General features: G+C 38.6%; 1 protein-coding gene across 1 annotated transcript in view; it reads left to right on the top strand.

Annotated features, from left to right (window-relative positions):
* Positions 1-14,898, top strand: part of LOC126481744 (carnitine O-palmitoyltransferase 1, liver isoform-like) — a 206,795-nt gene that overhangs the window by 133,569 nt on the left and 58,328 nt on the right. Inside the window, exons 6-7 of the mRNA XM_050105701.1 lie at positions 1,464-1,665; positions 8,000-8,199. Coding sequence (XP_049961658.1) covers positions 1,464-1,665; positions 8,000-8,199 — 402 coding nt within the window. The remainder of the gene's footprint in view (positions 1-1,463; positions 1,666-7,999; positions 8,200-14,898) is intronic.

Genomic DNA, 14,898 nt, shown 5'->3' on the forward strand with positions numbered 1-14,898 from the left:
TCTCATAGAACAGATCTGGTTTGGGAGGTCGTACTTCCTCTGCGGCTAACTTTTCCTGGTAATTTTCTTTTCTGTTAGTGCTTACTACAGGTCCAACTGAGTTCGTGTCGACACTGTACAGGAAAGCCAATTCCTGCACAGTAAAAAGCAATTCCAAACACAAACTGCCATTTGCAGAAATTATTAAATTCAAGTGGTACTGTCTACCAACAAGGTCACTTGACTAGGACACAAATGAGGCACTGAAAACCATAAGGGCCAAAAACACATCGTCTTCAACCCCCCAAATTTAAATGAATATCAGAGAATTCAGTGAGACAGCTTTTTGTGAATGTTCAGACGTACATACAATGTAGGTCTACAGCACAGGTAAACCTGATACACCAAAAGGTCAACAGATGTCAGAAGCATGAGTAAATGCAACAGTCTCACAAGCAACAATAATGTTCTTTATGGCCTTCAATGCCTTGAATGGATTACTGTATGATAAAATCCAAAACTTAATATACCACATCTCATTCAGCAGCCCACAAAATAGGTTTTTCTATGAGTATAACTATAACATATACTGATGTCTGATGTAATTTTACCCTACAGTGAGTTGATTGACATATCTGTGGAGTGTGCTACTGTCTAGCAGAATTTGTGCCAAGCAAATGTGGAAAAGTCTGCTGCATTGTGCTTCCACCTAGTGGCACTGACATAAACTTGTAGTTGAGTGGTAAGAGCTAGAATTGGCATGTCAACAGACAGAGCACTGCACACAAGCTACATTGTCCAGCTCACCATCAGAGACACAGTGCACTGTATTGAACTTTTACTTTTACTTCCAATACACAGGTGTCTGTCTACAGTTATTTACGGTGATCAAAACTATTGAGAAAGAGAACCTATGCAAGTTATGAGGGTGGTGCAAAACTTCATTTGAGTAGTTTATTTATCAGAGCACAGTGCAAGAGCAACTTATGATAGCTGCATCTCTGTTGTATTATTTATCTTGACTGTTTTCACATTCTTATTGATTCTGCTTCACGATAAGGTTCATGAGGAACGATATGTAGATGAGTCAAACAGTGTAATTTTTGTTGTTGAACTAATATAATTTTTATGTATAAATTGTTTTACATACCACACAAATTTTTTTTGTCATTGTAGAAGGCATCAGACCCCTACAGTGCTGTCTGCAGAACGCATTTTGTCATTGTACTTTTAAAGATGATAGTTACACCACAACAATCCAAAGCAGACAGAAATTTCATATCATTCCCATATTCTGTACAGTCTCATTCACAAAAGCTTAAAATTTATGTGACATGGAACATATTTTTCTTCCTCAAGTATAAATCTACTGTTAACTAGCATCATTATGGGTATACTGCAGGTCATTTGTTGTCTGTTTGATAATGAGTAATGTGCTCCTGTTTTGTCTAATTGTTTTATTGAGCAATAAATTTTTTTTTCAGGACATCTGACAATTATGTCACCGACTGGTGGCAAGAATTTATTTATCTCCGTGGACGATCACCCCTGGTTGTGAATTCAAATTATTATTGCATAGACACAATTTTGTTGAATCATACCAATCTACAGTCAGCACGTGCAGCAACAGCAATTCACAATTTCCTTCAGTTTAGAAAACAGATTGATGATGAGACACTGCAACCGGTCAGTAAAATATAAAGTAACAGCAAATGTAATTGATGATGTTCAGTTGTTATTGCATCAGTTTCTTATTTGTTACTAAAAAAAATCATTTAAATGAAAGATTTAATACTTTTTGGAACAAAAATGTTTCTCTACATCTATTGAAAACAAATGGAAAGTAATGTTTGTGCCAACTTGTGTTGTTGGGTAGTGACAAATCTTGTAAAATTTTAGCTTGATAAATGCCTACAGGAAAATTAAAGAGACCTTTGGAGAGAAGAGAACCACTTGTATGAATATCAAGAGTTCAGATGGCAACCCAGTTCTAAGCAAAGAAGGGAAGGCAGAAAGGTGGAAGGAGTATATAGAGGGTTTATACAAGGGCGATGTACTTGAGGACAATATTATGGAAATGGAAGAGGATGTAGATGAAGACGAAATGGGAGATAAGATACTGCGTGAAGAGTTTGACAGAGCACTGAAAGACCTGAGTCGAAACAAGGCCCTGGGAGTAGACAACATTCCATTAGAACTACTGATGGCCTTGGGAGAGCCAGTCATGACAAAACTCTACCATCTGGTGAGCAAGATGTATGAGACAGGCGAAATACCCTCAGACTTCAAGAAGAATATAATAATTCCAATCCCAAAGAAAGCAGGTGTTGACAGATGTGAAAATCACCGAACTATCAGTTTAATAACACTAACGCGAATTCTTTACAGACGAATGGAAAAACTAGTAGAAGCGGACCTCGGGGAATATCAGTTTGGATTCCGTAGAAATGTTGGAACACGTGAGGCAATACTTACCTTACGACTTATCATAGAAGAAAGATTAAGAAAAGGCAAACCTACATTTCTAGCATTTGTAGACTTAGAGAAAGCTTTTGACAATGTTAACTGGAATACTCTCTTTCAAATTCTGAAGGTGGCAAGCGTAAAATACAGGGAGCAAAAGGCTATTTACAATTTGTACAGAAACCAGATGGCAGTTATAAGAGTCGAGGGGCATGAAAGGGAACCAGTGGTTGGGAAAGGAGTGAGACAGGGTTGTAGCCTCTCCCCGATGTTATTCAATCTGTATATTGAGCAAGCGGTAAAGGAAACAAAAGAAAAATTCGGAGTAGGTATTAAAATTCATGGAGAAGAAGTAAAAACTTTGAGGTTCGCCGATGACATTGTAATTCTGTCAGAGACAGCAAAGGACTTGGAAGAGCAGTTGAACGGAATGGACAGTGTCTTGAAAGGAGGATATAAGATGAACATCAACAAAAGCAAAACGAGGATAATGGAATCTAGTCAAATTAAATCGGGTGATGCTGAGGGAATTAGATTAGGAAATGAGACACTTAAAGTAGTAAAGGAGTTTTGCTATTTAGGGAGTAAAATAACTGATGATGGTCGAAGTAGAGAGGATATAAAATGTAGACTGGCAATGGCAAGGAAATCGTTTCTGAAGAAGAGAAATTTGTTAACATCGAGTATAGATTTAAGTGTCAGGAAGTCGTTTCTGAAAATATTTGTATGGAGTGTAGCCATGTATGGAAGTGAAACATGGACGATAACTAGTTTGGACAAGAAGAGAATAGAAGCTTTCGAAATGTGGTGCTACAGAAGAATGCTGAAGATAAGGTGGGTAGATCACGTAACTAATGAGGAGGTATTGGATAGGATTGGGGAGAAGAGAAGTTTGTGGCACAACTTGACTAGAAGAAGGGATCGGTTGGTAGGACACGTTTTGAGGCATCAAGGGATTACAAATTTAGCATTGGAGGGCAGCGTGGAGGGTAAAAATCGTAGAGGGAGACCAAGAGATGAATACACTAAGCAGATTCAGAAGGATGTAGGTTGCAGTAGGTACTGGGAGATGAAGAAGCTTGCACAGGATAGAGTAGCATGGAGAGCTGCATCAAACCAGTCTCAGGACTGAAGACAACAACAACAACAAATGTCATGCATTTCTGAAACTGAAATTTCTCTATAATCCAAAATATCCACAGTAAGAATATATTTTGGATTTACTGGAAGACTGTTTAGCACAATGCAGTCCGCATGATATAAACTGGATATTCTATTTCGTCATAATGTTGTGGCATCCCTATACAGAGCAAATAGTATGTGTAGTCAGAGCTATGCAAAAAGATGGCTGGTGAATTTCTTTTCTGATGTTATGATATCTGGTTAAATCCCACAAAAATATGAACCAATTAATGGCTATACCCAAGCCTGGTAAGACTTCAGACCAGCCAGAGAATGACTTCCCAGTTACACTACTGAGCACTATTTATAAGATCCTTGAAACAATTCTATACAGTCGGATTAGTTTCGGGATCTTTCAGAAACTTCCTGTTGAGCAATCTGGATGCTGACAAGGATGGAGCTGTGCTGATCTAGTCTTAATGAAAAAAACATTTGTTGAAGCAGGATAGCATTGAAGCAGAAAACATCAGTTGCTTTCATTGACCTAAGTGCAGCATATGTCATGGTTTGGAGGCATGGACTGCTTTATATTTATTACAAATTTTTCCATGCAGATGGACAAAAAATCTTATTTACAACATGTTAACTGGATGGATATTTACTGTAACTACAGAAAAAGGCACTAGCTGTCCAAAAGTATTGAATAATGGCTTTCCATAGGGATCCATCCTTGCTCTTCCCTTCTTTAATTTAGATATATCTTATACGTCCCCAACACAGTTCAAAAAGTTTGGCTATGTAGACAACTGTGTGATAGCTACCCATCTACCCAACACAAAACCTTCAAAACATCTGAAGAAATCCTAACTTCTGATCTAGACATCTTATGTCAGTATCTTAATAAATGCAGGTTAGAAGCAAATTAAAATAAACAGAAGTTTCATGTTCTCATATGTCCAGCAGATTGGCATGCAGAGCTCTTGGTCTATTTTGATAGAGACAGAAATTCATTATAACATACATCCAAAATATCTTGGGGTCACATTAGATGGGACACCTTCTGTACGGAGCACCTCACATGAACATCCATTAAGCTCAAAAGCAGAAACAACATTCCATAAACTCTATGGTAGTAGTTGGGGATCATCAGCAGACACTCATTGAGTATCAACACTGATTAGTGTACTCAACAGCAGACTGATGTGCACCTCCCCAGCTTAATAGTCCATATATAAAATATATATATGTACAACTTAATAAAGCCAGTGGGTCAATATGATCTATTTCCATGTACTGGTTGCCTGTCTTGAGCCACATTCAATCTCCTGATATCAAATGGAAGAGCACATTGAAATGTGAATACAGGAAGACTGCTGATAATTCTGACCTTCCAGTATCCAATGATGTATTCCCTGCAGAGTGAAAAAGAATAAGGTCAAGACATCCTACTCTTATCAAAGTCAGGGATCTTACAGAAATTGAATTCAGTGCCATCAGTGAATGGAAACAAGGTTGGCAACAAAACCATCCTCCACAATGTATGAAACTGCCCTGTATCCAGAAGAAACCCCCTAGATTTGACCAGCCTCAGGCAATTTGAACTGCACCAAACCATATCGGAAAGGGCCATGGAAGATGTGTAGACATTCTTCACAAGTGGGGAAATCTTCATCACCATTTTGTGACTGTGGCATGGAACAACAAATAGTTGCTCATGTTGTGTCAACATTTCTGCACATGCCTACAAGGATCTTTTTGATTTCATGACAGTAATGAGCAGTGGAATATTTATTTATTTTATTTAGCGTATGGCGCTACACACATGGTTTACACTTATTACATTATGAAATTATATCATAAAATACACTATAGAATACATAAGTGAAGGATACATATTCAGATAAAATATAATACATAAACACAATAAAAATTAACATCACAGCAGAAATTTTGCGCTACACGAGTCTTCAAAATCTGACGCCCAAATTGGCAATCCGTTCGAGGCAGGGCGGTGTGGTGTTGAAGAAGTCTGCCCGACTACCCTGGTAGGCTCTTAATTCACAGTCATGGGCGATGTGCTGTATTGTTTGATTAGGTGCCCCACAGTCACAGCTAGGGCTGGGAAGCTTTCCCCACTTGTGTAGACTGTGTGCACATAGTCCATGTCCTGTTCAGATTCTTCCATAGCTGCCGTGGAAGTTCAAAGCCCTTAGGTTTCTCTGATGGACTGATAAGTTCATGGTTGTCAGGGGAGGCACTATCACTCCAGCTCTCGTGCCATTTAGTATCCATGCTGAAGTTGTTAGCTGACAGTTGTTGGGTCAGTCTTAAAGGGGGATTTCTGGAGTGGAGTCATGTTCTTTTCAAAGTTGGGACATCTTCATGGATAGAAAGTAGGGGGTTATTCATTATTTTTGTGTATTCCTTCATCAGAGCTTCCTGTCTTCGTAGGGAGGGTGGAGCTATATGGCTAAGTGTTGGAAGCCAAAATAGTGGGGTAGTCTTTATGCATCCAGTTATGGTTCTCATAGCAGCGTTGAGCTGGGTGTCCACCTTATTTATTTGCTTGCTGGTTAACCATGCTGGTGCACAGTACTCGACTGCAGAGTACACTAAGGCGAGTGCAGAGGTTCATAGTGTGTTTGCTGCTGCTCCCCAGTTAGTGCTTCAGAGCCTCTGAATGAGGTTGTTCCATGAGCTTATTTTATTGGAGACATTTTCCAGGTGCCTTTTGAAGGATAATGTCCTATCTAAAATGACCCCCATGTACTTTGGATATGGCTGATATCGCAGTTGACTGTTATTCATAAGAACCTTCAGCTCATATCCCGCCATTCTGTTGTTCAAATGAAGACAGCTGACTTCAGTCTTGGTGGGATTTGGTATTAGCCTCCATTTGGTGAAGTACTCATGCATTTTGTTTAGGCCAGTTGTGAGGATGTTTTCATTGTCTTCAAACTGATTGCTTTGGATAGCTAGGGCCATATCATCAGCATAGCTGAACTTCCTTGAGGTGGTTTCAGGCAGGTCAGAGATGTAAAGATTAAAGAGCATTGGTGCTAAAACTGATCGTTGAGGCAGTCCGTTGTTCAGTTTCCTCTGTTTGCTTATGTCGTTACCCTGTATCACCTGGAAGTATCTATCTGAAAGCATGTTGTTGATAAGTCTCAGTGTCATACAGCAGGGGATTACTTTTATCAGTTTGTGTAGAAGTCCTTCCTTCCATTCAGTGTCATAGGCAGCTGTTAGGTCTGAAACCTGCCTGCTCTAGTGGGATGACTTCTAGGATTCGTGGGCCCAGCCTGTTGACGAGTAACCAGTCCAGAAGTTTGTAACAGCAGCTGAGAAGAGCGATAGGGTGGTAACTTTTGGCTTTATCTGATGGTTTGTTTGGTTTTAGCACAGCAATTATTTTAGTAATTTTAAAAGCTTTTGGCAGGCAGCCCGATGTTAGTATGCATGAGTAAAACTTGGTCAGCCATTTCTTCGTTTCCTTCCCACATCGAGTCAGGAATTCAGGGTGGATTCCATCATAACCAGGTGCCTTACCCGTTTTAACATCACTGAGAGCAGCTTCTAGTTCTTCAGTTATGAAGCTCCGAGAGTACTCAGTTTCTTGAGGAGTTGTTCGCTGTATGTTTCTGTATTCCCTTTTTACTTTTTGTGTGTGATGTTTGTCTAGTGGTGCTCTAGATAGAGATACAATTCGACTTGCTATCTGGTCTGGTAGCACTGTACGAGCTACTTTGATTGGTGGTCTACTTCCCCCCAGCTTCTTTAGTAAGCTCCAAGCTTTTGTGCTTGACTTCTTAAAATCCATTTCAGCAGTTGTCTTAATCCATCTATTTCTTTGGGCCTCATCCAGTGTCTGTAGCAGTTCATCGACTACGTTTGTATCACCATGTTTTACGTATGTCTCAAAAAGTTTCTCACAATCTTTGTTCCAGCCCGGAATGTATTCCTTGCGGTACCCATGTGCGATACACTCTTTTGCTTTTGCAATCACTGCACCTACAAATCTGTTGTAATTTTTAGGTGTTGCTGGGATCCATCTTACAGGATCCAGTGGAATAAAATGCATAAAAGACCTTGGTATTCGACCTATAGCTGTTGGCATTTCCATTATTTTATGCTGGTTACTTGCATTTAAATATTGACTTATAGTATTTTAGTGATATGTGTATACATAGTGCCACATGATAAATAATAAGAATTATAAATACGTCAGATATTTGCTGTATGAAATTATCTTTCATTTAGATAATTTTTGCCTCAAATGCAAGGTGTTCTTTGGCATATTTTATAATAATTTGTTATTGATGATAATACACCATCTAAAGTGGTTGTTTTGAGTAAATATGTAAATGCACTGATAATGATTCTTATATCTCAGTCCATATTGGCTATTTTAGTGTATATATTTTAAATTTTACAGATAATTATACAAGGCCTAATTCCTCTCTGTTCATGGCAGTACAGTAGAATTTTCAATACAACTAGGATTCCTGGTGATGAAGCTGATGTAACTATGCATTACAAAGACTCAGATCATATTGTAGTTTATCACAAGGGACGTTACTTCAAAGTTATTGTTTGTTATCATGGCAGAATTTTAAAATCATGTGAAATAGAACAGTAAGTATCATGTATCTTATTATTTATTTTCCTCATGCTTTTTCATGTATTAGTTTCCAAACTAATGTGTTTCAGTAAATAAATTCTTTTAAACAACTTCTATAAGCTCTTGTGAAAATGTTAGAGAAAAAGTCATGGCAGTTAGTAAGTAAGATGGAAGAGAAGCTATTATAACTTTCTTTACCAATGTAATTGATTCACCTTTGCATTTGTGAGAGGAGCAGTACAGTAGTTAAGCTTAAAGCTTTAAGCAAAGTATTGTCTCAAAAAAGGGTGTAAATTCTGTCAGTTACATTTGCAAGCATTTCTGGAAAGTGAACTAAATAGATAACGGGTTAGTTAGATAGTTTCATGTTCCAGGGATCATTTGCAAGATAAATCATAATGATGTGGGACGAGTCATTTTATAATAGAATAACAAGTTTATTTGTAAATATGGTTACATACTTATCATTTTTTAAAGAATGTACAGATGTGAGTTAGTAATTCCTACCCATCAGCTTTTGTGCATTACAATAATAGAAATTCTTCATTGGAATAGTAGTTGTCAAGAGAAACTTTTTCAGTTGACAAATTTTAGTTTGTCATCTATCAGAGAGGTTATATCATTGAGAAAGTGATCAAAATTTGTTTGCTGAATTGTGCACCCCTTTTTGTGCTAAATACTCCCAGAATGTGGATTAATGAATGTCTTTTTTTTTTTTCTTCTGATTTTTGTAACTAAGTACATCATTGTTTCTTTTAAACTCAGTGAATTATATGCAACAAACTTCACAATATATACTGTAAAGCAATAGTCAGAGTGCCTAACACCTTAAGCAGGTGTCTACAAGATGATGGTGGGTGAGCACCACATGTTATTGTTAAAGCATGTTTTTGAGCAACAATCATTTTTTTGCTAAAGATGAGTTAGCCCAGAACATTATTGTATGAGACATTATTGAATACGCAAAATATGTCAACTTACTCATTTATCTCTCCCCAAAATTTGCAAAGATGCCATGTACAAATGAAGCTAAAATAAGTTCTTTTAAGAGTTCCAATATGTGCTTTTTCCTGTCTAAATTCTAATCAGTATAGATGCCTAAAATTTTTGAAGTTTCCATCCTCCTCATTATTTCCTTGCCATGTGTAGACATTTTCCATTGGTGTAGTATCTCTAGATGGGCAGAACTGAATATGTTGTGTCTTTCTGAAACTGAGAGTGATACCATTTGCAGAAGACCAGTCAATGATATCTTTAAGAAGATTGTTTATCAGTTCTTCTGTCGCTGAATGTATGTTTGTTTGGATTGATTACGATACTAGTGTGGCAGTTGAGTACATGTGGATACAACATAAATGAGGTACGACATTGTATGGAAGACTTAGTGTGAAATACTGAAGGGAAGATGAGAGTGGTGTCGGTGACTGTGGAAGCAGTTAGTTAGTTACTTTCATGCTCCGTGGGTCATTTTGCACAATAAATTGCCATGATATGGAATGAATCATTTGACATTCATACTGCAAATTAATTCATACTTCTATTTGTACTCTACACATCACCATATAATTATGTACTCCTGCCCCTGAAATGAAAACAAGATATACAGACTGAGTTAGCAATTCATACCCATCACCTTTTACATACTACAAACATAGAAGTTCTTCTACAGAATTGAAGGAGTTGTCAAGGAGAAACTTTTTCAGTTTATTTTCAAATTTTACATTGCTGTCTGTTAGACATTTTGTGCCACTGGGTAAGTGGTTAAAATTTTTTGTTGCAGCGTTGTGCACCCCTTTCTGTGCTGAAGACAATCTTAATGTTAAGTTATGAATGTCATTTTTACTTCTATTATTGTAATTATTCACCTCATTGCTCCTTTTAAACTGTAGTGGATTATTTACAACAAACTTCATGAGGGAATAAATATACTGTGAAACAGTAGTCAGTATGCCCAACTCCTTAGACAGATGTCCACAATATGATCGCGGGTGAGCACCACATATTATTCTTACTGAATGTTTTTGAGCAATGAACCCCTTCTTTCTTAAAGGTGACTTACCTCAGAATATTATTCCATATGGCATTACTGAATGAAAATAACCAGAAAATGTCAACTGACTGATTTCTCTCCCCCCAAAATTTGCTATGATTCGAAGTGGAAATGTGGCTGAACTAAATTGTTTTAGGAGTTCAAAAATGTCTCTATGCATTATTTCATCACCATGTGTTACACTTATCACTGGTGCAGTACCCCTAGAGGTGCAGAACTGAATATGACATGTCTTTGTCAAATTCAGGGTGAGACCATTCACAGAAAACCAGTCAATGATACTTTTAAGAACTTTGTTCACCATTTCTTCAATTTTTGTGTGTATACTGGGAATGATTACAATACTGGTGTCATCTGCAAAAAGAACTAATTCTGCTTGTTGCACATTAGATGGTAGATCATTTACATATATGAGAAAGAGTAATACACCTAAGATTGAGCCTTGTGGAATCTCATACATGATTTCTCCCCAGTCAGAATTATGTCTCTGGATTCTGTTGGTTGAGTTACTACTAAGTACAACTTTCTGCCTTCTTTTGGTTAGATATGACATGATCCATTGGTTGGCTATATCATCAGTCCCATAAAACTTCAATTTATCTAGGAATATACTATGATTCACACAATCAAATGCCTTGAATAGGTCACAGAAAATACCTACTGGTGCTATTTTGTTATTTAATGCTTGTAATATCTGGTGTGTGGCCATGTAATGGCATTCTTAGTAGAGCAACCCTTCTGAAACCCAAACTGTGATTTGCTGAGGATATTATTGTTGTCAAGGTAAGATACTATTCTAGAATACATCACCTTCTCAAAAAGTTTGGAAAATGATGTCAGCTGTGAAATAGATTCATAGTTACTGACCTCTCTCTTATCACCTTTCTTAAAGAGGGGTTTAACAACAGCATATTTTAGTCTCTCTGGAAAAATGCCTTGAGTTAGTAATGCATTACATATTTTGGATAATACCGGACTTATTATATGGGAACAAATCTTTAGTGCTCTATTGGAAACACCATCAAAACCAGAAGAGCTTTTATTCTTGAGAGAATGTATGACCCTCTTAATTTCAGAAGTAGAAGTTGGTGGTACATTTATGTAATGTAATTTTATGAGAGTTACTTCTTCGACATATTGCTGTGATGTTTCTCTTGAACTGTTGGTCCCTATGCTTTCTACTATGTTTAAGAAATGATTATTAAATACATTTGCTACCTGTGACTTGTCATTTATAACCCTTCCATTCAATTATATATAATGTTATCACCTTCTATGATTGGTTGTCCTGTCTCTTGCTCATTATATAACATATTGCCTTAACTCTGTTGTCTGATGTACTGATTTCTGACATTGTGCGCATGTTTCTTGATTTTTTAATAACCTTTCTTAGTAATTTTGAGTAGTTTTTGTAATGTGCAACTACTGCAGGGTCTGTACTTGTTCTTGCCAAAAGATACATTTCCCTTTTCTTTTCACTAGGTACTTTAACCCCCTTAGTAATGCATGGTTTTTTATACAGCTGTTTAATGTTCCTTCTGATTAGCCTATGTGGAAATCTATTTTCAAATACTGAAATGAATTTATCATGAAATAGATTAAATTTTATATTGGCACTTGGTTCTTTATAAATTTAACCCCAGGTTGTTTCTTGTAAACTAATCTTAAAAACATTTGCCCTGTAGTCATTAATGATTCTAACTGACTTCCACTGAGGTGTATCCACACTGTTAGGCACTATGTCATTCATACTGATGAACTGTGCATCATGATCAGAGAGAGCATTTGTTACTGGGTGAACAGTTATTTTCTTGCTTTGGGCTTCATCAAAGAAAACATTATCAGTTAGGGACCTATTTTCTTTTTTCCACCTGTGTTGGAAAGTTAACTACTGAGAGCAAATTGTAGGATCCAAATACAATTTCCAGATAATTTTTTCTAACAGAATCCTTTAGAAAATCTACATTGTAGTCAACACAGACTATTAACTGCTTGCTGATGTCTGACAGGTGGCACAGTAAGAAATCCAGGTTCTTCATAAATAAATCAAAACTTCCCAGTGGGGATCTGTATACTGTTACAATTAAAAGTGAACTGTTTTTCAGCATTAATTCACAAGAGCTCACTTCGGTGTGCTGATCACTACAAAATCTACTTGTGTCAGTGATTTTGAACTTGTCTTCTGTCTTAATATATGCAACAACTCCTCATTTTTCCATATTAGTTCTGCATGAGTAAGCTGCTAGACTGTAATCTTTTATACATAACTTATCTAACCCTGTGGTTATCTGGTGCTCAGACAGGCACACGATGTCTATGTCTCCCTCTAGATTTTGCAAGCAAGCAAGAAGCTCTGCTACTGTATTACTTAATCCATTAATATTTTGGTGGAATAAGCTAACCTCACTTTTCTGTGCATTCTTATGGGGCTTTTATGTTATAGTGACTTCTTTTGAAACAGGATGCCCCAAAACTTGATTCTAACCAAAAAAAGGTGCCCCACTGACACCAGTAACCACAGGGATCTTTCATTGTATGGTGGTCTCCCCCCCTCCTCCCTTCCTGTACATTTACTCCAAGAAGTTCAGCCAACCTATCTTTCCCTTTCCTATTCAGATACAGACCACGTCTAGTATAACCCCATCTCCCAATTGTAGCAACGGGCACTGCACTCATATGAGAATTCATTTCAGTCAGCAGTAACCTGCTCAACTCGGAGTTAACATGACTCACAGCAGTATTAACTCATGGCTGGTCATGGCACTGCAGGACCTCCATGAAACTCACATTTGTGTGTGTAGTAAGTACATGATTGGTTGCACCAGGGCTGGTACGTTCATGAGACACAAGTAAGCCATTTATAGAAGAGATGTTGCATAGATGCACATGTTCAGTCACGCCATGGCTCACACCTTTGCAAGACATGACAGTACCATCTCTCAATGTGATGATGTGCAGATGAGCATGACTGGTCGTGCCATAGTTGGAACTTTTGCAAGACATGGCTGGACCATTTCTGGAAGTCACAGTGGATGTGGTATGAGTGTTGAGTATGTGGTGTCATGGTAGTTGACATGGCAAGTGTCTGGTGCATCAACAAAGGATGTCAGTGGTAGGACTGAAGAAATGAGGGCTGGCTGTTGGTGGCAAATGTTGGCATGCCAGGGAGACTTTGATCTGATGAAAGTGATGGCATATGTTAAGTGCAGTGTGAGTGATGTGAGTCACTAATTTATTAGCCGGGGTGAACTTCGAAGAATGTGGGCAGTGCGGTGGACATCAGTGGTGGATTGGGACCTGTGAGGAGGCAGGAAGGATAATTACTGATCTGTTTCAAGTTATGGTTGACGTTGGTTTACACAGAGATGTCATCACATAGAGTCTGGCATTGCTATGGTGATCTCATATTGGGAAGAGGTGCTGAAGTTGTCAGTGGCAGTTGAGGGTGAACTACGCAGTTGAAAGTGGCAAATTCTGAGTGTGGCATTGTAGAGCACTGTCAGTATGTGTAGATATGTTGAAGTCGATTGTGAAACAAGGTGGATGTAACCAGTGGGTGTGATGTTGTCATGTGAGGATCAGCAGCGGGCAATGTTTGAGCTGAGTGGCAGTGAGTGGTATGCGAGAGATGTAGTGACTATGTGCTGTACAGCTTGAGGTGTGTTCCTGGTGATGCCAGGGGTGGGGCAACCTGGTGGTGAGGTAAAATGCTTTGTACCAATGTGTGTGTTTCATTGTGTGTCCAGGATTGTTGACAACACAGATGCTGGTTGGAGCAGGGAGTGGGAATGAGTGGACATTGAGTGTTCATGACTGGTCGGTGGGACTGGTGTCATGCCTGATGCAGCAATCCGTGCAGCAAACCGTGCACAGGAGTGCAGCATTTTGTACGGCCAGCATGTCATTGAAGTGGTTATGAATTCCATCCATAGGCCCGGTTGTATAATGTGCTTAACAGAGAATATCCATATGAGGTGTCGGGATGATAATAGTTGTAGGGTGCAGATCATGGGTCAGTGCACTGTGATCAGCGAGCTGGAAGCTTTGTGCAATTGAAGTGCCATAGGTCCATCCATTATCAGTGGCTGTCAAGTGGTAGTGAGTTAGGTCAAAATGTGGTTCGTTGGGGGTGATGAGGCAGGTTGTGTGATTGAAAATGCAGTGCCTGGAAGTGGGATGAGTGAAGATGGAAATCCCACAGTATACTCATTGGAGTCAAAGTCAATGAGAATGTTGCATTCATGTGTGCAGTCAGAGCTGTGAAGACTGGTAGCAGTCAATGTCCATTGACTGAGAGAATATTTGCTGCTCTTTAGAGCATTTTGGTGACTAGAATAGTCTTCTTGGGTAGATGAATCTATTGGGGGCACTGTTGAGAAGTCAGCTGCTTCAACATGGACCTTGTAGTGCATGAGGCATTTGTCATTGTGGCTGGAGCTTACTGTGCCAAGTGGTGATGATGACATATGTTGCCTGGTGGTGGTAGAAGCGGTTCTGCCTAAGTGTGGTGTGGTCATCGGCATTCTGCGCATACCCAATCTCAGTGTGCCCTATGGTGTTCTGTGCAGACTTGGTAGTGACTCAGGTGATGATTTTCTGCACAGGTGCAAGTGAGTACAGCATGGGTGGCAACGAGGTGGGGGTTTGTTGATGTTGTGTGAAG

This window comes from Schistocerca serialis, chromosome 1 (assembly GCF_023864345.2).
Source record: "Schistocerca serialis cubense isolate TAMUIC-IGC-003099 chromosome 1, iqSchSeri2.2, whole genome shotgun sequence".
NCBI classification, from domain to species: domain Eukaryota; kingdom Metazoa; phylum Arthropoda; class Insecta; order Orthoptera; family Acrididae; genus Schistocerca; species Schistocerca serialis.